Here is a 27,224-nt window from a genome sequence, read left to right as displayed (position 1 = left end):
TACATACATACAGTAGATAGATAGAGAGATAGATTTTATATGTGCTTAATGTTTTACTGAAATTTGTACAGTCAAACCTCGGTTGCATGTCAATGTCCCGACCCCTCCCGTGATAAATAAAACACAAGACACCATAAGTAAGGTTAAATGGGCAAGAAAAGGCCACAACTTTATGGGTTACAGATGTTGAGCGGTATTGGCTTAGGCATTGGATCTAACTGACTATATCCGACTCCAGTACGTCGTGCTGGCAGTCCGGGAAGGGTTAACCACTGGTGGGAGAGCCCTGCTGCTGCACATCAGCTAGGGATTCACCCTGTAGTCACTGATATGGGGCGTGCCTTAGGCCGTCACCTTCCACGGCTCTGGACACGGCCACGCCCCCTGGACTCCTTTAGCGAAGTACCCTTCAGCATTTGGGGGGAGGTGATGGCCCAACCTCCCCCCCACCTTCTAGCCTTCCCGAGATAATCCAATGCCTAACCGCCAAAACCAAAGTTGTGACGAATTGCTACGAGGTAGGTGAAAACCACCAGGCAGAAGCCGATTTGCCAAGTGGGAAAATTCCTACCAGGCCCCTCAACGGCGACCAACCGAGGTCCACAGCAAGGTCAGGAAGAAAACTCAGCCTAGAGGGTGGGTGGGCAGGGAAAAAACCGGATCAGCTGGGAGCCCAGGAGAAGATGCCGAGCTCTGGCCGCGCGCCCACTTAAATGCAGTGGGCACGCCCTTGCCGACCGCGCCAGTTGGCCAGTCAGGCAGGAACCGTGCCCAGAGCTCGGCCAATAATGCCAGGGGATGAAGCCATCCCCTGTGCACGTGGAGGGCTCGTGCTGACTGCAACCCCCCCTCCTCTCTAAGGGCGGAAGGGGCTTTTTCGAACGTCTCAGCTGCTGAACGTTTTGGAAGCCGAATGCCGAAAACCCGGAAGTGAATGCTTCCATTTTCGAACGCGCCTCAGAAATCGAACGGCTTCCGCGGCGCGTTTCTCAACTTCCCCTATTGAACTTGCTGACGTCCCTTTGATGCTCGGTTTTCAAATGTTTTGGAAGTCGAACGGACTTCCAGAACGGATTATGTTTGAAAACCGAGGTTCCACTCTATTTATTTTGTTGTTTGCTGTCCTGGACTCCTTTTGGAGGAAGGGAAGATAGAAAATAAAAATAAAAATAAAAATTATTAACACAAGTTTTGCATGTGTTGAGGTCTTCTTGTTTAAGCTTCAACACTGCAGATGGGGCTATCCAGGATGTATGATATGGATAAGTATCGTAGCTGTGTGATAAAACCCTCTGCTCTGCCTGCAGAACGTCCCAACATCTCCACGTAGGGCTGGAAGAAACCCATGTCTGAAATGCTGGAGAACTGCTACCAGCCAGTGTAGAACATATTGGGCTAGATGGGCCAGTGGACTAGCTTTGTATAAGGCAGCTTCTTACGTTCTGTATTGGGTGAGGAGCCAGGAATGGTTGCACATGCTTCCAATGGAGCCCACTTTTCCTTGAGTAATATGCAAAGGGTTTAGTGGCTCTTGAATCCATGCATTAATTTTGATCCTGTTTCCATTGTCAAACACCCGCCTGCTGTGCGTTCTCAGAAGGAGGTAATTGAGGGCCTGAATTTGAAAAATGACGAGGGTCCTCACCAGCTAAATCAGGGCTTGTAGGAACAGAATAGCGCTTTTGCAGGGACCGTTTGAACTAATGACTGCTTTCAAACAAACAATTTAACATCAGCACTTGAAATGATTCCACCAATATTTCCCCTCCAACCCATTTACAATTAAAATTCAAATAGGTTCAGGAATCATTAGCTGTTTACGGAAAAGAAAGAATCTTAAATTAAATATTTTTTTTTGCTTTGTCAACAAGCCAGGTAACCAAAGAGACCCTCAATTTCTTTTAATTGCAGGGGGGGGGGAGAATAAAAAAGTTTTAATACTCCAGGTGGATAAAATAATGAAACAACCACTATGCATTTGGGTGCCATTATTACACACAAAAACAAGGTGCTCTCTCCATTCCCCAAGATATTTCTTTCTAATCCCATAAAAGCATCTGTCTTTGATTTCAAGTGGAATACCTGCTGTGGAGGTTGCAATGCAAATCCAATTTGTGTGTAACAAAACCAAATGGGTTGAAATGAACTCTGCATTCTAAAGATGTTTTTGTTTAATCATTCCCTTCCCTTGCCTTTTATAATGAATGCATAATCAAGTTATACTTCAAGGGGGGGAAATAAGGGAAGTGAAAGGGAGGAAATGGAATGATGAGGTGGGGAGGTGGAAACGATATCTTAGTGAGTATCTGCTACTGGTGATTGTTGCTACTGTCTAGGAAGGAAGGAAGGAAGGAAGGAAGGAAGGAAGGAAGGAAGGAAACGGAAGAACATCAGAGCACAGAGTTGTGTGTCATTTAGAAAGATCTAATAAGAGCAGCAGTTTCTTTGAAACATGGTACAATTTTAGGGAGAGGAGGAGTAAGGTGTAAGAGTAAGTAGCCATATCACTGATGGTGTCACTGAAGGATGCTTGGTCCTCAGGGTTTCGTTCATCAGCTCTCCAGCATCCCATAGCTTGAGACTCAAGAGATGGGTGGTGTCATGTGCAGGAGGGAGGCCAGACGACAGAAGCGTGCAGGGTTCCTGCGTCTCTTGGCTCCCACCCTCAAGACAAAGAACGTGGACTCTCAGCTCAAGGAAACCCAATAGCTGTGTTCAGGAAATCAGTGCGTGGTCTTGGAATATTCACACTCTGGAAAAATAAGGGCAAAAATTGATAGAGTTGTCCATCACTAGAACTTTCTCAAATAAGATGTGGGACCCAGGAAGCTGTCTTATATGGAACGAGATTTGCACCATTTCATTTCACTTTTAATTTGTATACCTCCATTCTAAATTACTACGTGCAAGGCGGTTTACAGCAACAAAATATGCAGCAAAGAACACACACTTTATAATAATCGGACCCAATACATAAAGTCATAATAAAACTTAACTTTAAAATGGAACGACTTAAATAAAGTAGTTACAGGTAGGTAGCCGTGTTGGTCTGCCATAGTCAAAATAAAATAAAAAATGAAAGAAATTCCTTCCAGTAGCACCTTAGAGACCAACTAAGTTTGTTCTTGGTATGAACTTTTGTGTGCATCTGAAGAATGTGTATCTGAAGAAGTGTGCATGCACACGAAAGTTCATACCAAGAACAAACTGAGTTGGTCTCTGGAAGGAATTTTTAATTTTTAATTTTGTTTTAAATAAAGTAATATTCAATAATATAATAGTACACAATAAAATTAACTCTCAAAGCACCAGCAAATAATAATTAAACAGAAATTTACTCCTAACAGTTAGAATAAATAACTACCAAACTATGATTGATAAAAATAACTGCAAGTCACAACGCATGAAACACCACAATGCATACAAAACCACATAAAAGGATCAAATTGAGAAAGAAAGATTCACAACTTATAAATGGTTGTGGGTCATGGCCCAACACTCTGGGACCCTGTTTAGGCATTGAATTCTTGTTCCCTATCTAGGCTGGTTGACTTATTTCTGCTGTTCCTGGACCCAGCAAGGCAGAGAAGATTCTTACCAAATATGTCTTGCCTTGTGCATCAGTCACCGAGACTTACATAGCACTAAGTCTCTTTTGCCCCCCCCCCCTTGGGGTGCAAAGAACCTCACCAGAGTCAACCAAACAGGTTAGCTTCCAAAGCTTGTCATTTGACCAGACAGATGACAGCATGTGCCAATTTGGAAGCTGATTTTTAGCACCACAAACTCATTCTAAATCAGCTGTCACATAGCCAGCAGGCAGAAACTTGTACCTACCAAATGTCCCTATTTTTTGATTAAAAAAAACACCATATCTCACACACCGGCGGAGGGTGGAGGGGTGGGGGCAGGGGTAGAAGGCTATTGTTTTCTCCTCTCTCTCTCTCTCTCTCTATCTCTCTCTCTCTCTCTCTCTCTCTCTCTCTCTCTCTCCAGAATTTACAGTGAAAATACAAACTGAGAGGAAATACGACGTTTCATTTAGTGGTTGCAAATATGTCTAGGCAAACAGACACACTGAAAGCCCAGCGACGGTGTGACTGGATAAAAGAGACACCCCTTGGGAAACAATGTATTGTGAAACTGAGGAACTCGGCTGTAATTAATTAAACCATGTGACCACTGGATGTCCCCACAGTTCCTCCAATGCAGTTTAGCTCTCCTTGTAGTCTTGGCAGATGGAAACCGAACGTGTTCTTTCAAAATCTGTGGACAGGCAGATGATTGAATGTCGCTGGATTTTCAGTAATCTGTAGAAATGCCGGTGCTGATATATATGGAGAACCTTGTGACCTCCGTTGCTTACTATGGAGCTCCTGCCCACACGGGCTTCCTCATTCGGTCAAGGCCGATGGCTCACAGCAGGTATCTCTTTCTGTCATTGAAGCACAAGGGGAAACCACGAATGAGAAAGCCTGGTATATTCACAAACCCACAAAGAAGCAGCCATATTGGGATGCTCGGCTCTAGCTGACAGGAGAAGTGCTCTGGCGTTTGGGCTGGAGGGATCGATTAAGCTGTCATGAAGGAGACATTCAGTGGACTACTCCAATCTGTGCATCTCAGGCTGAGTTCCTAGAAGAAAGACTGAAGGTAAAGACTAATGCACAGGGACTATTACTAAATTGAGGTCTCCTTCACATTATACAGTGGGAGCTTCTTCTCAGTAATGATGATCATGACTAGTGGTGGGTTTTTTTGGGGGGTGGTGGTGGTAAAAAATGAAGTGCCAGTATTTGTGTGCTGGTAAAAGTTCTGTGGGAGCTAGCACACTATGGCTGTTGGAGGCAGCACAAAAGCGAGTTGATGTTACTCGGTACAGTGGTACTTCTGATTGCGAACGGGATCCATTCTGGAGGCTTGTTCGCAACATGAAAAGAGCGCAACCTGAAGCGTCAAATCTGCGCATGTGCATGGTGTGATTTGGCGCTTCTGCGCATGCACGAAGCGCCAAACCTGGAAGTAACCCGTTCCGGTACTTCCGGGTTCGGCGCGTTCATATCCGGTGATGAACGCAACCGGCAGCGAACGCAACCAGAGGTATGACTGAACTGGTGTCATAGGAAATCACTTCTTCCTGTTATTAATTACGATGATGATTAAATTTATGATTTGCCCTTCACCAGCAGGCCCTAGGGCAAGTTGCAACAATTTAAAATTCAGTGCGAAAAACAAATCACAGCAACAGGAATAGTGGAGATGCGAGGGATTGAAACTGGGGGCCTTCCACATGTAGAACATCAGCTCTTGCCATGAAGCAGCAGCCATTCCTTCCCTTCCTCAGAGGCCCAACTCCTTATGACCTCCCTGACCTCAAACATGTTGCGTGGCTACATTGGTAGGACCTTCTTAGCAGTGGTGTTGGAGTAGAGGAGGTGCCTCCCTCAGGATATGTGCTTCACTCCTTCCTCTCTGTCTTTCAAGCCAACCTCTGTCAGCCTGATGCATTCCAGCCATTTTGGACCACAGCACCCAACAGCCCTAGCCAGCTCAGGCATCCATCCTGGTGTAGTGGTTAAGAGTGGCTAAGACTCGTAATCTGGGGAACCGGGTTCGTGTCTCCGCTCCTCCACATGCAGCTGCTGGGTGACCTTGGGCTAGTCATACTTCTCTGAAGTCTCTCAGCCCCACTCACCTCACAGTGGTGTTTGTTGTGGGGGAGGAAGGGAAAGGAGAATGTTAGCCGCTTTGAGACTCCTTCGGGTAGTGATAAAGCGGGATATCAAATCCAAACTCTTCTTCTTCTTCTTTCCTTCAAAAGTAGTCCAGGCCGGCAAACATCAAAATGTGAAAACAACACAATTTAAAGGGGGAAATAAAAACCATATTCAGGTTCTCCATTCCTTTGGTTTCCACCACATTCATAACTGTACTCATACCCATATTTATAATCACTTTTATATACATATTAATAAGGAAGCATTTATTAATAATCATTCCTGATCCAGACGCATTGGAATCTCTAAGTTTTTATAGTGAGAAACCTGCTACTCGAATAATCTTAATGAATATATCTAAGAAATATTGTATGATTTTCAACAAATAGATTCTTTGTCTCTCTCCAGGACTGGTGGCATCAGTCTATAATAGTGATAATAATAATAATAATAATAATAATAATAATAATAATAATAATAATAATAATTTGTACCCCGCCCATCTGGCTGGATTTCCCCAGCCACTCTTGGCGGCTTCCAACAAAAATCAGATTCAAAAATATCACACGTTAAAAACTTCCCTGAAAAGGGCTGCCTTCAGGTAAAAGGCAGCCCTATCTCCCCCAATTGTTTTCTATTCTTTTCTTTCTTCTTCTTCTCTCTCTCTCTTTTATGTTTTCTTTTCTTGTTGATAATTAAATAGCTACCAGATTATAATATCTCAATCACAAATGCTTGTTACTTGTTTCTATATATATCTAGATTGAGAATGTATAACTTATGTGTTGTTATATTGTTAAAAACTGAATAAAAATGATAAAAAAATTAAAACATATTCAGCCATCTAAAAGCAATTTTCAAAAACAATCTAGAAACTTTTAAAGACATCTAAAAAAAAACCCTTTAAAGGCTGATAAAGAAGACAATTGTACGTTTGATGCTGATGGAAACGTGGTACGTAAATGTTAAAATTATTAATAGAGCAGAATTAAAATTCAATGCTAAAACATTGTTTTTATTCATAAAATAATTGTATCAATAATGAAAATGATGATGATGATAGAAGAAGAAAAATGTATATTTCATGCTGAGACCTGAATAGTTTTTCAGAAACAAACAACTCCATCTTGTTCATCTAAACTCTCTTCTCCGCCTCTAGGTAAAAGGTAAAGGTAAAGGACCCCATGATGGTTAAGTTCAGTCAAAGGCGACTATGGGGTGTGGCGCTCATCTCGCTTCTGGGCCGAGAGAGCGGGTGTTTGTCCACAGACAGCTTTCTGGGTCATGTGGCCAGCAGGACTAAACCTCTTCTGGCACAACAGGACACTGTGACGGAAACCAGACCGCACGGAAACGCCGTTTACCTTCCCGCCACAGTGGTACCTATTGATCTACTTGCACTCGTGTCCTTTTGAACTGCAAGGTTGGCAGAAGCTGTGACAGAGCAATGGGAGTTCACCCCGTTGCGCGGATTCGAACTGCCAAGCTTCCTATCGGCAAGCCCAAGAGGCTCAGTGGTGTAGACCACAGCGCCACCCTCTAATGACTAACTGAGGGAAGGCTGATTCTAGCTGCCTACCCCTTATAATGTGCCTTTCCCCTTCGTGGTTGCTCTACTGCCCTGTCAGCCTATGACATTTGGCGCCATCTTGGACCAGGAAGTTCCAATGCTGGTGTCAGAGAGAAGAAAGAGGTTCAAGGGAATGGGCTGAGGACTGGTAGCAGCAAAGGGATGGCTTTATTTGTGCCGTGGTTGCATTTATTTTCACTGTCAAAAATCTTTTAATTGTAGCTCACTTTGGGAATCCAATAGGGTTGAAAAGTAGGCTAAAATTAACCTGAAAAGATAAGTGCATTTTTGTTAATTTCCTTATATTTATAGCTTGCCTGTCATCTACCATGTACCCCAAGGGACACACATATATGTATATGGCTGTCAGGCAGTCACCGGTGAGATCCAGACCTGCAGAGTTTCAGCAGGGTGGTGGCCCAGAGATAGGAACTTACAGACCTCCATGTATTACTGGACTAAAAAACCCATCGGTCTCAGTCTGCATGGCCAGTGGTCAAGGATGTTGGGAGTTCTAGTCTGGCAACATCTGGAGTGCCACAGTTTTCTAATTCCCGCTTCAGATAATTGTCTCGGGCCAATTGAAGCTAGAGATGGGGGAGAAATTTGAATTTCATTTCACATCTAAAAGTGAACCTACTCAATATATACATTCCAAAACAGTATGTGGACTGAGACACAGCTGTTGTTTGAAGTTTGCCCTTCCTTGAATTTTGCAACACAGTTCCGAAGCTGTGTAATGTGTACAAAAATGAATATACTAGGGTAATGTGTGCATAAGCATGCATATATTAGTGAAATCAACATACAGAAATGAATTATATTAGAGGAAACTGGTTTACCAAAAAATGTATATCTGGCAACATATTTAAAAAAGTGTGTATTAGGAGGAACTCGCGCTAAAATGCTGACGCATTTTTATGAGAATTCTGACGATCTTTCAAAAGCAAAGCTTTTGAGTTCAACAGCTTGGCGTCTAGAAGAATATTTGGTACCAAGTATCTCTGCTGTCCCACATCAGCTGCTTTGATTTACCCATCTGATGGCTATTAAATTCAACCAAGTTAAGTCAACAAGGAATTTGGTGCTAAAAATTTACGGAAGATTAGATTAGCGAGCTACAGAAAATAGATTGCCTGCTTTGTAGAAGAGAAAGAAAAAAGAGGAGAGCCCTCTGCACCTGAAATGTATTGACAGAGCCATTTTTACCTAATAAACTCAATTGGGCAGTGGAAAACATTTGGTTGCAAATTCAGCCTCAGCATAAACAGATTGCATTTTGGGTTGTGTTATTATTAGTGCAGGATGGACAGCTTGAATGTGAGGATAATTTATTCCCTGTACACTTCTAATTACAGCAAAGGAGGTTCGATCAGTGACACACTTGTCCATCTCGTTCTTTCTCGTCTTTCAGGCATGGCTGCATGCAGTTAAGGAGACAGACCAGCACAAAGCATATGAGAAACACAACTCTGTCAGGAAAGGACTGAAGTGTTACCGTTAATTATTCTGGACCATGTGCTCGTTTACAACCCATCTAACACGAGAAATTGTCTCCGAGGTGTCAAACAGCATCACTTACGTAAGTGCAGGGGGAAGCGATCACAAAATGTTTGAGTGACTGGATTTGGGTGACCTGCCAGAGACCCTCACCAGAAGCTTTGAGATTTAGCTCCCAATTTGTGTGTCTTCAAGTTCGACGCAGAATTTAAATTGGGACTCACTCTTGAAGTGTCTCTTTAAAAACACACATGCACGCACACACACGCCCAATTCACTGCTAAGAGAGAAGGGAAAGGGGAGATATCTGATTCCATTAAGATTTAAAGGCGAACCTACATAATTTCCAAAATGGGCCGATTTCTTTTTATGCAGCCACCCTTCAAAATCGGCAGCACAGTTTTCCAGTCAAGTAGCTTGCATATACTGGGGTAAATGCATATACTAGGGTAAAGGGGTGTTCTCGAAACGACTGGCATGAGTTTGGCCAAACTGTGGGAGGCAGTGGAGGATAGGGGTGCCTGGCGTGCTCTGGTCCATGGGGTCACGAAGAGTCGGACACGACTGAACGACTGAACAACAACAACAACAACAGGGTAAAGGGTGTATAAGAATGTAGATATTAGTGGAAATAACAAAAAATAGGGGGAAATTGCTTTCCAAAATGTACATATTAGGGAAAATTGCATACAAGTTTGTGCATAGGAGGAGAAATCTGCTAATGAATTTTCATGAGGATTTTAAAATATCATAAATTGGAAACACAACCTGACTGTCAAGCCAGGTGGAGAGAAGCAGGGCAGGGCCCTTCAGACTCCCAGCAGGTCAGTACTGGACCCATCTTTGTTTGGAATTCTGTCCTGCCATGTGACAGACTATTGGCAAGCTCAAGATACACGTCGATCTTCACACACTTAGTTGTCATCTCTGAGAAATGTAGAAGATAACAGGACATACTTATACGATTTCTTCAAACTTATACGACCCCTTAAAACTTAGCTGATGAAGATGACTACATCGAAACAGGGCCCTGTCCTGGTTTCTGATCCATAACTGACTTCTGACTTTTGCTCAACGATTGAAACTGAGATCTTCACATCAAACCTGACTATGGACTAACATGAACTTGTCTCTAATCAAATAGTCTCATTTCCAATACTGTAACAGATTATTATGTTGTACATATCCCTGTGAGTTTGAGTTTGCAATCTCTGTTTGAATTTGTAATCTCTGTCTGAATATATGTATTTGAATGGATTCGTTTTTGTTATAATTTACTATTGATTTGCGAGTAGGGACTACTCCCACTATTGAAACTTATATTGGCCAGAGTTCTTGGTGTGTTTTTTTCTTGGTGCATTTAATAACAAGATCTCCTGGGTTCCAGGCAGGGACCTAATGTGGAGATGCCAGGGTTTGAACCAGAAACCTTCTGCATGCAAAGCAAGCAACTGCTCTGCCAATGAGAAACAGCCTTGCCCTGAACTACCCAGGTAAGTAGCCGTGTTGGTCTGACACAGTCGAAATAATTAAAAATAATTAAACATCTAAAAAATTTAAAAATAGTCCAGTAGCACTTTTAGAGACCAACTAAGTTTGTTCTAGGTATGAGCTTTCGTGTGCATGCACACTTCTTCAGATGCTCTGAAACAGAAGTCCCCAGACCCTTATATATAGTGGGAAGGTGGGGTGGGGTATTTCTCAGAAGGGTAGTAGGAGATGGGTGATTAGCTCAATGGGTATGGTAAACCTGTTGACGATTGTTAACGACTGCAATTAATCCTACAGGAAAAAGCAAGGGATAGTATGCAGATGACCAAAAATAGCTTTAGCTTGTGTAATGAGATATGAATTCAATATCTCTATTCAGTCCAGGTCATTATCAACCGCGCATGCACACGAAAGCTCATACCTAGAACAAACTTAGTTGGTCTCTAAGGTGCTACTAGACTATTTTTTAATTATTTCGACTGAACTACCTAGTCATTGCACTTCCATTGTAACTACAAAAGGACTTGCCATTTCTTCCTGCGTACATTCTGCAATGTTCTGTTCACACCAATGGGCACAGCGTAACTTCCGACTATAATCCTTGTGATGACTGATAATATTATGACCCCTTTATTTTATATCATTTAAGAAATGAACCTTTTAATTATTTCTAAAACAGTTTTCCAGCTTTTTTTTTTTTAATTAAAGAGATGCACTGCTAAAACACAATGCTGCTTCAATGTGCCTGCATTATGGCTCCACATTGCTACGACACCACCCTGCATTAATGCTGTGGCGTTATGTTGTTATAATGCAGAGCCTCTCTTTCTTCATTAAAGAAAATTATAACTGGGGAATTAAAGGATTGATAATTAATTCAATGCCAGATTAAAAATAATTAATTAAAAGATAATTAGCAGATTGGTTAAGGAACAGTAATGGGGTCATAAAATGGTGCTAACTCCAAATTATAATGAACGTGTGCTCAGTTCCGTAGATTTGTCACTGCCTACATGACAGGCACATAGAAAGTTGCCTTATATTGCCTCAGTATTGTCTGCAGTGGCAATGGCTCTCCAGGATTTCAGACAGAGATTTCCCCCAGTTCTACTTACATACGCTGGGAATAGAATCTGGGACCTTCTGCATGCAAAGCAGATGCTCTAGTGCTGAGCTATGGCCCTCAGCTATGGAATGATGGAGGTCTGAGCTCTGAATGATAGGGCTACCAGTGGCTACCAGCCATGATGGCTATGTTCTTTCTTCACTGTTGGAGGCTGTTGCCCTCAGGTCTTGACTTTGGGCTTCCCGGAGACATTTGACTGGACACTGTGAGAACAGGATGCTGGACTAGATGGGCCTTTGTTTGTCCCTCATATCAAGACCTTGACATTTTACATATATGGAAGAGGAGCTCTGAAGGCATTCGCAGCTATGGAGATTGTGCTGCTCTTACATTCTTCTGAAAAGCTTTTTGGTCTAAGAAAAGGCCAAAACACTGAGTCTCCAAAGCACCCTAGGTACAGAATAGAAGTCACACCAGGTAATGTAGTACGCAGCAACATTCTTCTCAGTGGTATCATGCTACAGTTATTTTCCAGTTGCCACCCATGGGATGCCAATGCCCGGGGCCGAGCTGAGGGTGGTGGATGGGAGGGAGGGAAATAGACAAGAGTATGCATGGACATTCAACTGCGTAACAGCATCTGTGTCACCCAGCAGATCACAGTCGCAGAGATCAGAGAAGTCATTCCGTTGTCCAGAGAGGTCAGTTCCTGGTTTGCATGGAAAAGCCATATTCAACGACGCCCAGCAACGGAAGCATGCAGCTGTATTGAGGCAGCACTGGGTGTTGAAATTTTGCACCCCTAACAATTTTGCATCTGGGGCAACCGCCCCCCATGCTACACCCCTGCTGTCACCCATTCAGACTGACCTTCATGTGCTAGCGTGTACCTTCATAATGAAATAGCAAAGGCACCACAGCCTTTGTAGTGCAGCGAATCTGCTTTCTAAAAAGGAAGAGGATATTTTGCTGCAAGAAAAGGGATGGCATATCCAACTGGGAGACATGTGAAGTAACTAACATTTGAAACTGGCATTGCATAACCTCTGCAGAAATTTTGTGCGAATGAATTGGGATGAACGCTCATGAAGCAGAGAGACTTTGCTGACATGAATGTAGCCATAGCCTTGTGGAGGGAGGCAAAGGATCCTCTCCTTTTGGCCTAAGGTCATTCAGGAAGCCTCAGGTCACCTCTCCGAGCTTCCTCGGCAAACTTTCAGCAACACCAGGCGCTGTCCGCAAGCAATCCTTCCAATAAAGAGACCCATCTACCCTCTCCAAAAACAGCAGGCATCAAGAAAGCATTGCTTTCCGCTAATTGGTATGACGACGAGACTACCCTGTTCTTATTTACAAAACTACAGATTTATGTCAAGCAAAGCCAATTATGCTTAATGCTTAAACTATTGCAGGTGCTGAATGACTTTGTTGCTAGGCAGTGGAAATGAAAAATGCTCTTTTAACGCATCTCATTGCAATGGAGAGCATGTGCTCCATCATCAGTGCAAACTCAACAGATGGATAGCTTAATCCCTGCCACTGATCTCTCTGCATCTCTTCCCCCTCCCCTCATTCTACCTGAAACAATGTCCCGCATGCTTTGTCTTGCCCATAGTACCTGGGAAATGGTTCAAATTCTTTTTTTTAAAGAGCACTTCTTAATGTCATCCAGCAGATACATTTAACTCATTCAGAGTAGGTTTGGTAATTTACAGGTTTGGTTTTTTTTTAAATGAAGTTTGTTTTGATGTGCAGGCTGAAGGGGTTTAGCATCTGGTTTGTGGGTTTGGGTTGTGGTTGCTGAATAATGGCTATAACTACACTGGATTAGTGCAGGGCTGTAGCTCAGCGGTACAGCACCTGCCTGTGGATGCAGAAGCTCCAGGTTCATTCCCCGGCATCCTCAGGTAGGGCTGGAAGAGGCACCTGGAACCTTGCTATCCTCTTGGTGCAGTCCAGTACAGAGCTGATTCCCTATTTGTGTTTCCATTGCTTTCAATGTTCTAAATCTCTCTGACTGGCTCTGGGCATTACACAATGCCAATGACAGGGGAGAGGAAGCATGAGACCCTCGGTGTCAGGCTTCAGGGCACTGGCTTCCTCCCCCATGGCAGTAGATAAGCAGAACAAAGGAAAAGGAGCCTTCTTACCAGTTAGAAACTTTAATAATCACAGCGAGAGAACAAAGAACCCATCTCCTAGAAATGGTGGTGCTCCCAATTAAGTTCACTCCCCCCTCTGTCCCAATTAATATATGTCACTCCTACTTCTTGTAATCTGAGCTTGGAGCCGGCGTGTTTTCTGTTCTGCCACTTTCTGAGCTCACTGGGATTTGGGGGAAGGGGGGTTGGTGGATACTATCCAGAGACTGTGAATCTGTTAACTCTCTTTCTTCTAGTGTGTCTTCTGCTAGCCGATCCCCATCCAGTATTTCCCAGCTTCTGCCTTCTGAACTATGCCCCTCTGCAAACCACTGTTCCAAATCTATACTGTCCTCCTGCTCCTGGGAAGATTCAGGATCAGGAGGAGGGGGTGGCTCCCACCATTTTTCCCCAGTGCAACCCTCCTCAGCATGGTCCCTGACACTCGGCTACAGCCTTCTCCAACCTAGTGTCCTCCAGGTATTTTCCTCCCATCAGCCCCAGCTATGTTTCTGCTGCTTCTCATGTGCAAGTGGATGTCTTCCTCTTCCTGCTTTGCATACCATCAGCAAACACAGGTTGGAGTGGTTGCTGAGAAACATATCAGCCACTTTGGCAGATTATTAGTATTATTATTACCACTACTTCGTGCTTCCTACCCCTTCCTGCTGACTGCCCTGCCTCAGTCGCCTGGACTTTTTGCTCAACAGACACAGATTCCCAACCTTCTGGAACAGGAAACTTACACAGCATTGTGTCGCAAGAGACTTTATTATATGTAAACGTCATTTTCAGAGTGAACTCTTGCACACATGTGCACACACGGAACACGAAGTTGTAAGTATTCCTCTTGCCCACTTACAAGGCACCTGTTGGGGGGTGTCTCTGTAAAGGGAGCTAGGCATATGGAAAGCTAAGGGATTGGGGCCGAAGTCTGAATGCTCTCGCTGAGATTTCAAATGTTATCTATCTTATAAGGACATGAAAAGGAGAAACAACAATCCATTTATTGTTAAGTCAGTTCATAAACACAGACGGGAATGTATCATTAAAATCTGACAGACAATACTCTGGTGACTGACTGCGCCGTGTGACCAACCAGTCATTTTCAGAGCAAGATTTCACAGGAGAGTCTCCACGGGAGACAAAGGAGAGGGGCAATCCAGGATGCTGTCATAAAATATAAGCGATTTCTCATGCTGCAAAAGTTGCTCTTGAAGAAGACTCCCTCTGAATCCTTTGTCGTAGTCCTGCTGCAGATTAGTGTACCTGCAAAGCAAAAATCAATTAAATATCCTTTGATGATGGTGGTGGTGGTGGTGATTAATTCTTTGTACCCCACCCATCTGACTGGGTTGCCCCAGCCACTCTGGGCAGATTCTAGCATATAAAGACATTTGAACTGCAATGTAATACTGTTTGGATATACCAGCCGTGTTTAATGCCTTCAAGAGCCCAAAAGGGAAAGAGAGATGATGATGATGATCATTACTATTATTAAATTTGTACACCACCCTTCATCCAAAACTCTCAGCGTGGTTCACAACATAAAAAGACAAGATAAAAAACACCAAATACACAGTAAAAGCAAGAACAAAGCAGCATTCCTCCCTCCCACAACACATTTAAAAGGGCATTGGAGAGCCAGTGTGGTGTAGTGGTTAAGAGCGGTAGACTCGTAATCTGGGGAACCGGGTTCGCGTCTCCGCTCCTCCACATGCAGCTGCTGGGTGACCTTGGGCTAGTCACACTTCTCTGAAGTCTCTCAGCCCCACTCACCTCCCAGAGTGTTTGTTGTGGGGGAGGAAGGGAAAGGAGAATGTTAGCCGCTTTGAGACACCTTCGGGTAGTGAAAAGCGGGATATCAAATCCAAACTCTTCTTCTCTTCTTCTTCTTCAATCAGCCCAAGGCCTGGTTGAAGAGGAACATTTTCGTCTGGCACCTAAAGGTGTATAATGAAGGCGGCAGGCAAGCCTCCCTGGGGAGAGCATTCCATAAACAAGGAGCCACTGCAGAAAAGGCCCCGTTCTCATTTTGCCATCCTCCAGACCTCTTGTGGAAGAGGCACACAAAGACAGGCCTCCAATGTGTTGAACTGTCTCGTGCAGAGTCAAGCCAAAGGTCTAACCATCCCAGGATTGTGACTGACAGCTGCTCGCCTGTTAAACAAGATCCCCATCCCCACATCAGGGGCCTGTATACAAAGAAAGTCAGTATTTCTGTTTGTGTTAAGCCTATTTTGAAAGGCGTTGTTTAAGCCCATCTGATACAGCTGTGTATTCAGGGTCATTCGGCTCTGTTTCCCATCCCTGTTCACTGTAGCAGAAGAATGGGAAAGCCCCAAATCAACATAGAGCACAGCAGCTAAACCCAGCATCCTTTGCAGCAAAGGCTGTGTTTGGTGCATGAAGGACTCAATAGATTGTAGCTGAATTACCTAAAAGCATCTAAAAGACTGAATTGTATGCCCCGGGCCAGCATCTCTGCAGAGGGCTTTCCATCAGGAAGGGCCGCCACTGAAAGGGTCCTCTTTCTAGTGGCTTCTCACTTGGGAACTTGGAGAAGGCCCTCCAAGAGAGATCTCAAGCAGCCGTCTGAGAATGCAGCATCGTATGTGAATATTCATTCCGTTCAGGCTGGTCCGACAATGCGTCAAGATTCCATGTGCTTAATATGCAAGGACTTACCTGTGTGAGATGGTCCAGAAGCCTAAAGTGTTAATCATCATTAGTGAGGCCAAAAAGAAGTAAAACCGCTCAAGTTTACCCTCATTTAGAATATTTGGAAACCAGTCACCTGTTGGGGGAGAAGAAGAAGAAGAAAAAACTGTATTTAGATGAGCTCCAAGAAGCCCATCAGGAAAATAGAGGGTAGAGTGCCACACCCCTCATAGAAGCTTTGAGTTGGAAGGGACCCCGAGGGTCATCTAGTCCAACCCCCTGCAATGCAGGAATCTCAGCTAAAGCATCCATGACAGATGGCCATCCAACCTCTGTCTAAAAAATCTCCAAGGAAGGACAGTTCACCACCTCTTGTGGGAGTCTGTTTCACTGCCAAAAAGCTCTTAGTGTCAGAAAGTTTTTTTGAATGTTTAATCGGAATCTCCTTTCTTGTAATTTGAAGCCATTGGTTCAAGTCCTATTCCTGATATCAGATTTATGTCCATTTACCCTTTGGCATAGGGTTTGGCCTGTTTGTCCAATATAGAGAGCTGAAGGGCACTGCTGGCATTTGATGGCATACACAATGTTGGAAGATGAGCAATTAAATAGTCCTGAGATGGTATGTTTGATGTTGTTGTGGCCAGTAATGGTATTGTCCGGGTTTATGTGGCAGCAAAGTTGGCATCTGGGTTTATTCCAGGCTCTGGTACCAGTGTCCGTGTTGAGTGCTGCTGTTGTATTATTGTGGGTGAGGAGTTGTTTAAGATTGGGTGGCTGTCTGTAGGCGATGAAAGGAGTTAAGCTGTAAGAGCAGCTGGGCCTGTGGGGAGAGGGGTGAGATGTTTCCGCCCTTCTCTTGGACGACTGCAAACACAACTTTGTTAAGCAATTTTCTCCACTGGATCAACAAGAGTAAGCTGTCAGTTGCCAGCCGGGTGCCGGCAGAGTTTGCTCTCGCTCAGTTCCTCAGACAAAAACTGCCTTCATTTGTCAGGGAGCAGAACAACAGCACCTCCTCCTCCACTCCCCTTGTCTCACTCCTCAAAGATGCAACAGACTGAGCCGAACTCCCAGAGCTAGGTTTAAAACATATCATTTAACACTGTCAGCTGACTGAGCACCTAGGAACTATATACTTCCCCCTTTAGTAGCTTATAAACTTTAAGAGCCATCATTCATAATCAAGCAGCTTTTCATTTTACACATCCCAGCGGCTGCAAGGACTCAAGGAGAGAGTAAGTGTGTCTGACAGGAAGGAAGGGTTTTATATGGGTCCCTGTGCTACAGCTTATGGGTGGGAGGGAAATCTATTTTTGTTTGCATATTGTCACGGATTAATGAGAAACGACTTAAGTTGCACTTCTCAAACCAATATGCAAAGCGAAGCACAGCTAGACTTTGAAATTCGCACACTTCTGAACTTTGCAACACAGTTCTCCAACAACAACAAAAGGCATATACAGTGGTACCTCGGGTTACGTGCTTAATCCATTCCGGGTTACAGTACGTAACCCGAAAAGGATGTAACCCGAACAATTTGTTCAACCCCCCAAAAAAACCCCAAAACTGTGAAAAACACTCTGCGCATGCGCAAATCATGTGCGCATCGGGTTGCGCTTCTGGGTTAGCGGAGTTCGTAACCCGAAAAGTACGCAACCCGAAGCGTACGTAACCCGAGGTACAACTGTACTGCAAAAATGTGATCATTAGGAGAAATTTGCACTGATGAATGTTCAAAAGGTGCTTCTTTTTTAAAAAAGATCACTGCAGAAATGCAATATTTCCGCCCCCCCTTCCAGTACCACCTTAGAGATCAACTAAGTTTGTTATTGGTGTGAGCTTTCGTTTGCATGCACACTTCTTCAGATACACACGGGAATGCAGAGAGCTGAATTTAAGACTGCAAAAACGAGAAGCAGAGAGGAATTGAAATGGACAGATTTGCCCATCCTTAGACACAGTTCATTTTGTTGAGTTCAACAGAAAATGGCTAGAATTAGGGACCAGGGAGGAAATAGTTTGATCCACTCTTTGCTGTGGACTGACTGGATCTGACATTCTCAAAACTGCTAGTGGATCAGGAGGCAATTTCCAGTCAGATCACACTTTCCTCCAGATTTTGCAATGCATTTTTCATGCGTCAAAGTCATGCTCAAAAATACATATTTTACGTTAATGTACATGGAAGCATCAATATTTTTTTTTTGAAAAGTGAGTATATTTGATGTTAAACGAGGATATCTTATGTAAAAAGTGCACACGAAATAGATACAATGAACAGACCCAATGCACTGGAACAAACAAGACCCAACAAATTAAGCTTCAATAAGATGAAATTAGGATGGAATTAGATGCCCAGTCCATCCCAAGCTCAAGTTTAGAAATGGGAACTAGAAGCCCCAGGGCTTGGCATGTGTGGAGCAAAGTGGTAGGATCTTCACACCAAGATGTGAAGCCTGTTTGTTACAGACTCACTTTGAGCTCACAAAAAGTATTTGAAACAGTCTCAAAACGCTTATAGGAATGGGCAGCTTTATGGGTGGAAGTGAGATGCATATGCTTGGAAATGTATATCAGAAACAGACCCCAGACTCAAGTTTTGAAGGGTTTCTTAAAGTCAACCAGAGGCCAAAAATTATTGTTCATATTAACTTTGCTCTGGAAGAATCCTTGATATTTGTGGGTGTTCACATACTCCTCAATCATAGTCCTGCGGTGTGGGGACTAAGAGACGGACAAGAAAAGTGGATTCTGTTTGCCCTTATGGTGGCAAAGATACATATACTGTACTGCAAAGCTGGAATGACAAATAATCACCCATTCACTACTCAGTTGTCCAAGGATCTCACTGCCTTTTCTACATTTGAATACAAGGCTTATAATTGCTCATCTGATTTAGACATGTTTGGACATATTGACTTCCTATATTAATCTATGCATTTAAGTTAGGATTGATGGAATATTCCTCCCGTTAATGTCAGATGTTTTTAATCTGGCTTTCTCCCCCTTTCCTTCTGTTATCTAACAACAACAACAACAACAACAACAACCTTTTAAAATATTGTTTTCATTTTTAACCAATCTGGCTTTTTAGCAACCATGTAATTCCACTTTAGGAAAACGCTGGTAGCAAGGATCATTCGGAGGCTGAATGAGAGGATCGCCATCACACATAGGTATATTTTTATTTCAGAATTAACCTGTCATTGTAAATCCTATCAATGGTGTCTCACACCCAAATGAAAAACAATGTTAATCATATTCTCATTTTTTTTAAAAAAAAACCCTCCACACATTATAAAGATTTTAAACAGTAGCAGCTAACACAATACACAGCACTACACATATTATTTATGCGTAGCCCAGAGGATAGCTCAGTTGGCAGAGCATGAGACTCTTAATCTCAGGGTTGTGGGTTCGAACCCCACGTTGGGTGAAAGAGTCCTGCATTGCAGGGGGTTGGACTAGATGATCCTTATGGTCCCTTCCAGCTCTATGATTCTATGAAAAGCAATGGGGAGCCGCTTTAAACCCAGTAAAATAGAGACCACATATACCTCCTTAGGGATGGAATTCTACCGATACGGGGCCACCACAGAAAGGGCATTGTCTATAATTTGATGGATCTTTTTGGTACACCCATGCAGAGTGCTTCTGAGACTGATCTTAATGCCTGGGCAGGTTCATATGGGTGTAGCTGATCCTTCAAATAACCTGGTCCCAAACTGTCTAGGGCATTAAAGGTTACCAGCAGCACTGGAACATAGTAAGCTGCCTTATACTGACTCAGACCATTGGTTCATCTAGCTCAGTGGCTCTGCAGGTTTCAAAGAAGAGACATTCCCAGTCCTATCTGGAGAAGCTAGGGACTGAAACTGGGACCTTCTGTTTGCAAGGCAGATTCTCTACCATGGAGTTGCAACCTTTCCCTGAAATTTAAACTGGTCCCAGAAACAAGCAGGGGCCAATGTACGTACAGGGGCTGCCATACGTCCAGATTTCCCCAGACATTACTGGGATTTCAAAGGTGGAATTGATGTCTGGAGGGAATTTCCGAAAGGCGGTGCTTCATTCTGGATCTTAGGCAAGTCAAACAAAACACTGCATTTTCCTAAAAAATCTCAACAACGAAATATGGCAACCCTAAATGTACCTGGTATGCCACCTGGCCCCTACAAGCACCCAAGCAGTTGCAGTTGGTACTTTAAAGGCTGCCCCATGTACAGTGCATCCCAACAGCCTAGCATGGATGTAATCGGGGCTCTTATAACCAAGGCGAGGTGGAGTCAAAAGGAACCGGTTCAGGGCAGTTTCCTTCACTCTTAACCTCCAACCCAAACCCGAATGTACATATTTGCACTGCAACATTTTAGAAGAAAAAAAAACTTCTCTCCATAACAAGTAGCACAGGGGGATAGGTTTTGTCATGTGTCTCATTAAAATGTCAAGGGAGGTAGAAAGAGCCTTAAGAAATCCACTTCCCCAGCTTGTACTGAAAATATCACTGTCACCCGTCATCTGTTTGCACTCATCAAATTCCCAAGAAGTCTTATTTTATCATATTCACACCATCCTTCATAGATACATTTTAAAAAATGATTAACGCCACTTAAGGCAACGGGTGACTCTCTTACCAACTTTGCCAGCAAAAATGCAACTCTAGACTAACAAGATGCTACGGGGTGCAAATGAGGCTGAAATATCCTTGCCTGAAAGTTCCTTGAAATTCTGCGCCATTGTGGATCTGGAAAATTTGGGCTCCAATCCCCAAACCAGAGTGCCAGACCCGTTGGATGGACTTGGAGACTTGGCAATATGCTAGCATCCCTTCCGTAGCAGGACAACCAACATAGAGTTAACTGGAAACCTTACTGTAATGCATGGATGCATGAATTAATCTTTGGCACTGGTGGCTGGTGACCATTTGTACTGGCAGGGTGGAAGGTAGGGAGATGAATCGTAGGTGGCGCCAGAGCCAATGACATTGTAATTCTAGTTTCCCCCTCATCGTTTTCCCTGCTGAATTCTACGAGATCAAAAATGAGACCAAGGAGGAGGAAGCTTATAGGCAGTGCTATCCTCTGGACTGGTTGCAAGAAGGCAGGCAAGTGGAGGGTGGTTGGAGGTTGGTGGTGCTCCAAAAGATCAGTCTCAATTGGCCTTTGGTTTATCACTCAGCCCTGTCCTCTCCCACCAACAACAGGAGTAATGTATTTATGTTTACTATGGTTCAGGTCTGAAGCTCAACATCAAAAAAACTAAGATCATGGCCACTGGTCCCATCACCTCCTGGCAAATAGAAGGGGAAGAAATGGAGGCAGTGAGAGATTTCACTTTCTTGGGTTCCATGATCACTGCAGATGGTGACAGCAGTCACGAAATTAGAAGACGCCTGCTTCTTGGGAGAAAAGCAATGACAAACCTAGACAGCATCTTAAAAAGCAAAGACATCACCTTGCCGACAAAGGTCCGTATAGTTAAAGCTATGGTTTTCCCAGTAGTAATGTACGGAAGTGAGAGCTGGACCATAAAGAAGGCTGATCGCAGAAGAATTGATGCTTTTGAATTATGGTGCTGGAGGAGACTCTTGAGAGTCCCATGGACTGCAAGAAGATCAAACCTATCCATTCTTAAAGAAATCAGCCCTGAGTGCTCATTAGAAGGACAGATCCTGAAGTTGAGGCTCCAGTACTTTGGCCACCTCATGAGAAGAGAAGACTCCCTAGAAAAGACCCTGATGTTGGGAAAGATGGAGGACACAAGGAGAACGGGACGACAGAGGATGAGATGGTTGGACAGTGTTCTCGAAGCTACCAACATGAGTTTGGCCAAACTGCGAGAGGCAGTGAAGGATAGGCGTGCCTGGCGTGCTCTGGTCCATGGGGTCACGAAGAGTCGGACACGACTGAACAACAAATGGTTCAAGTATAAACAAAGTTAGCTGCACTGAAGATCCGCTTAAATCAATGGGACTCTTTGCTCTAGGCAGGAAAACCAAGTGTTAGACTATTCCCCAACAGATGGGTCTCCAGCCTCTGTCTGAAGACCTCCAATGTGGGAGAGCCGACCATTCCACTAGATAATTGGTGTCAGAATTGCAACAGTAGAGATATTACATGTGCAGCTCAAGGGTTAATTCTTTTAGTGTTAAAGTCAACGAGGTAGGAGGCAGGAAGATGGAGGTGTTGGTTAGAAACCAGCAGTGAAGTAATATTCACAGATGTAATATATAACCTGATTGGCTGTGTAGTTTTGTGAGAGTTTTCCCTCTGTATGTTTGGTTGAATGTCTCCTTGACATGTACAAGGTGTGAAGTAAGAAAGAGGGCTGCATTCCTTTCTGGGCAACCTTCCAGGTTCCGCATGCTAGTGGTGGGTGAGGACAGAGGCAAAAGTGGGCAGAGCAATGTATGTAAATTTTGTACACAGGTGCTCAGCACACTCCTCTCTTTGCTACACCCAGGCAAGCAAAAGGCATTATCAGAGTTCAAGGATTCATTCAAGCTGGAAGAAAAACACTCTAGGAAGGTTGCAATGTTATCCTTCCAATAACAAAGTGAGGTAGGTTAAGCTAAGAGATGGTGGCTGGCCCCTGAACACTTCATGAGCTTCATGGCCGAGTGAGGACTTGAACCCAGTTCTTCTGGGCCGAACATTTGAACAATTACAGTGTAACGGCATGGATGCACACACTGCAATAACTCAAAGCACAAATGGCTCCTCTGTCTCAAATTTATTTTCCCTCTGAAGTGCCTATAGGTATTAAGAATCCTTAATTGCATCAAAGAAAGAATGAATGAATGAAAAAGATTTTGTGACTCGACACATTTGCAGTGCAGCAAAATGGCACCACATTAACATTACTTAACATGTAACATTTGCAACACACGCCCGCTCTCGCTACGCCCACCTCAGCTGGCAGAGGATGCATTACAATTTCTTGGCACCTTGGGGAGATTTTTGACCTTAACATTTAGCAAAGAGGAGAGCAGTAAAAATGATAAATTAATTTAAAGGTAGGTGTGGAGAAGAGGGGTGAAAACAGTTGGGAGCGATCAGGTATCGGAAAGAAAAGAAGGTGAAAAGTGAGTGGGGAGTTCGACATAAATTCTCAGATATTTAAAAAGCCTGCCATAAAGTAGATTCAAAGACAACACTTCCCCCACATTTACTGATCCTTCTTGCCCCAAAAACATTTCCCCTGTTTGGGGAGGGCCATAGCTCAGAGGTAGAGCATCTGCTCTGCATGCAGATGTTCCCAGATTCAATCCCTGGCTTCCTGGGAACTCTGGAGTTGTAGCTCTTGAAGAGCAATAGGGTCCTCTCAGCACACTTAACATACTACAGTTCCCAGAATTCTTTGGGGGAAGCCATGACTGTTTAACACAGTGATGGCCAAACTCGGCCCTTCAGCTGTTTTGGGACTACAATTCCCACCATCCCTGACCACTGGTCCTGTTAGCTAAGGATGATGGGAGTTGCAATCCCAAAACAGCTGGGCGGTCAAGTTTGACCATCGCTGGTTTAACATAACACAGTGCTTTAAATGGATGGTGCAGAAGCAGCTCTTAGGACAACTAGCTGCTAGCCATGTACATAGGCCTGGTCTGATTTGGGACACTTCCCTGGCACAACTCTTACACCAGAGACAGTGTTGTTCAGTGGTCGGTCACACTGTCACACTAGCATACCCTCCAACATCCCGCTGATGAAAATCGGGGCACGACTGGGCCACTCAACACTTTTTAAATGGCCGCCCTCTGCCAACGCCTCTCTGCTTCCTCCTAAGTTACATCCACTCCCCTCAGTGACCCTACCTTCCCACTGGACAGCTCAACAGAGGGACTTCACACTCAGCTCCCTCCTCCCTCGGGGTTCACTCCTCCTCCTGCCTGCACCATCTTGCATCAGTGCTCATGTAACCACTTTGGTTTTGTCCCAACAACTGCTCGCTGGCCCTCTCTCCCACTCCACCCACATGAAGGCTGCTGGGTTTGTTTTGCATCCAGGTGAAGTTTTGACGGGAGGGGGGGGACTTCCGGAAGTGGGTGCCACTTGGGCCACGTGGCACAGAGGAGGAGAAAGAGAAGGGGGCAATGTGCAGGCCCAAGGAGAGAGCATGGCACCCACAACACATGTCTTTTGGTCCCACGCTCTGGCAGGAGCCAACTGACTTGTGTCAGAGTGCAGGAACCCGAATGGGACATCCTGGGAAAGAATCAGAAGCTGGAGTGTACAAATATCTGTTGGAAATGTAAAGAAAAGGAAGGCACTTTCTATCATATGTGGTGGAAGTGCAAGGTAATAAAAGCATTCTGGGAAACCAGGCACATCTACTGGGCATAACAGGAAGTATATCCCACATAATAAGAAAAGATTTTTTTTTTTATATGCCACAGCAGCAGCTAGAATAGTTTTAGCCAGCAAATGGAAAAGCGAGGCAATACCCTCTAAAGGAGAACGGCTTTATAAGCTAAGTGAATACACAGAGTTGGCAAAACTAACAGCAGCCACAAGATCCCAAACAAATCAAATTTTAAAACTAGAATGGAATTGTTTTAGAGAATACATGGAAAAATACTGTCCTAAAAACGTATGTTATTATGCATAGATTAAATATGTAAAGTAGATGTGAGAATATGAATATATGCCCAGTAAGTATAGATTAAGAAAGTAAGTAGGTAAAGCAAAGATGAAAATGAAATCAGGAATGGTTGTAAGAGATGAAGATTCTTAGAAATGCAATGAAATAATCAAATTAAAATTTAAGGAAGTTGAGCTGTGGTGGAGGGAGGTCACCCTGTAAGGTGTCTTGTTTGAGTTTGCAGGGACTATATGTATTATATTTGCGTTACTTGTTTTGAGGTGTATTTGTGTTATTTGTACGCATTATTTTTTCCCCTCAATAAAATTATTAATTCTAAGTGGAAAGAAAGCATTATGGGAAATGATATATAATGAACTGGAAAAAAAATCTTTAAAATAGCTTTTACCAAAAAAGCAAACAAACCAGAACCTTTTTAAATAGGAATTTTAGGTGCTGAAATCCCAAGGGAACAGAAAAGACTGTTTATGTACGCAAAGACAGCTGCTAGCCCAGAGGTGGAAAGAAGACAAAGTCCCTACCAGAGAAAAATGGCAGATTTCGGACTATGCCGAAATGGCAAAAATGACTGGAAAAATCAGGAAGATCAAAATTTTAATAAAGAATGGGAGAAATTTATAATTTACCTCGGAGATGACTGTAAACAGTTAAAATCGTTAGTGAGATCGCAGTAACACTTGTAATGTAACGAGAACTATGGATACAATGGAGATATTTAAAAAAATTGGATTATTATCAAAGATGCAGTAGAAAAGGTTTGACTATGGGACCCACAGAGGGGGAAGAGGGAAGTCCAGAGATTTGTGGGAATCTTGTACTTATGGAAGGTGTTGTGGTATGATTGTAAATTTTAATATGTAAAATCAAATAAACAAATTTGGGGGGGGAAAGAATCAGAAGCTGGAGTTAATTCTGGGGTGCCCCGTTTAAATCGGGACAGTTGAGCGGTATGCACTAGAATGAGGAAGACCCTGGTTGAAATCGTTACTCACAGAAACAAAGCTCACTGGGTGACTGTGCCAGATTCCCCCTCCTCCTCCTTCTCTCTCTCAGCCTACCCTTCCCTAGGCTGAGGAAAGGTCATAGCTCAGGGGTAACACACACACTTTGCAAACTGAAGGTCCCAGGTTCAATCCCTGGTGTCTCCTGGCAGGGCTTGGAAATCTCGAAGAGTCCCTGCCAGCGTAGACAGTTCTGACCTGATGGGCCCATGGCGTGGATACAGTATAAGGCAGATTCCTCTGTTCCTACCTCACAGGGGGTTGGTAAGATAAAACAGGAGAACCATAAATATGTTGCCCTGAGGGGGAAAAAAACGTTTAACAGTTTTCCTCCTAAATCTGTGGATGCCCAGTTTGTGGGGCTGGCTAGAGAAGCAGGTCAAATGGGTGATTCAAGAGGCAAATTGCTGGCAGCGGTTTCACAAAATTGCTTCACATTTTAAAAATAATAGTGTGTCAACAGATATTTGATACCAACAGTACCTGGTACTCTCAAAGCATCGCCTCCTCTAACATTCCACCATGTGAAAACTAGGTAAACTCTGGGTTGCCTCCTTTCCTAGTGCAACCCAACTCCCTGGAACCACTCTGGAAGATGATGTCGAAGTTCAGCATCCAGAGAGTTTAAGAGACAGTGCTCCTCTAAAAGCTATGCAACTTTAAAAAGCTGTTAGTGCTTTTTAATTTATTTCTATAAACCAGGGATGTCCAACCGGATGACTGCGATTGACAGGTCGATCCCCGGATGATTGTGGTCGAGCGTGGGATCCTTATCGCTTGTGTTGTTTAGAATCATGGCTCCGCCTCCCCTTCCCCCTCGGTCTTTTTCTGCGCCTAGTGCAGGCTTCCTCAACCTCGGCCCTCCAGATGTTTTTGGCCTACAACTCCCATGATCCCTAGCTAGCAGGACCAGTGGTCAGGGATGATGGGAATTGTAGTCTCAAAACATCTGGAGGGCCAAGGTTGAGGAAGCCTGGTCTAGTGTGAGGTCCTCTGCTGTCTGCTGTAGCGCTGCGTTCTTCTGTTAGTGGCTGTGTTGTTGGTGAGCCCCCCAAAAAAGCTCAACAACTTTGGTCTGCTCCCCTAAAAAAGCTCAACAGCCCCCCCATGGGTAGATCACTGGCAGCCCCCCCCCCCCCGGGAGTAGATCACAGTCTCTTGGGAGCTGGACATCCCTGCTATAAACCAAGAGTGAAGCTGAAAGAGATGTGCAAGGATATGCTCAAGTTGCTAAATCGCAATGTGACGGACACTTCACGTTAGAGGGAAGGGTCAAAGTTGGCAGACGATGGGTGGAAATCTCCTACGGCATAGATATGGCTACTTTAAATGTATTTACAGTGGTACCTTGGGTTACATACGCTTCAGGTTACATACGCTTCAGGTTACAGACTCCGCTAACCCAGAAATAACGCTTCAGGTTAAGAATTTTGCTTCAGGATAAGAACAGAAATTGGGAGGTCCCATTAG

At 43.9% G+C, this 27,224-nt stretch overlaps 1 protein-coding gene across 2 annotated transcripts in view; it reads right to left on the bottom strand.

The window, feature by feature from the left end:
• Positions 1-14,471: 14,471 nt before the first annotated feature.
• SLC15A5 (solute carrier family 15 member 5) overlaps positions 14,472-27,224 on the bottom strand; it is a 39,626-nt gene continuing 26,873 nt past the window's right edge. For both annotated transcript variants that reach the window (XM_033163135.1, XM_033163136.1), the window contains 2 exons: positions 16,174-16,282; positions 14,472-14,754 (listed from right to left, as the gene is read on the bottom strand). In XM_033163135.1, the coding sequence (XP_033019026.1) occupies positions 14,607-14,754; positions 16,174-16,282 (257 nt within the window). In that variant the 3' untranslated portion in view covers positions 14,472-14,606. The remainder of the gene's footprint in view (positions 14,755-16,173; positions 16,283-27,224) is intronic.

The sequence above is a fragment of the Lacerta agilis genome, chromosome 10 (assembly GCF_009819535.1).
Source record: "Lacerta agilis isolate rLacAgi1 chromosome 10, rLacAgi1.pri, whole genome shotgun sequence".
NCBI lineage: Eukaryota > Metazoa > Chordata > Lepidosauria > Squamata > Lacertidae > Lacerta > Lacerta agilis.
This window is presented reverse-complemented; position numbering and strand designations above follow the sequence as displayed.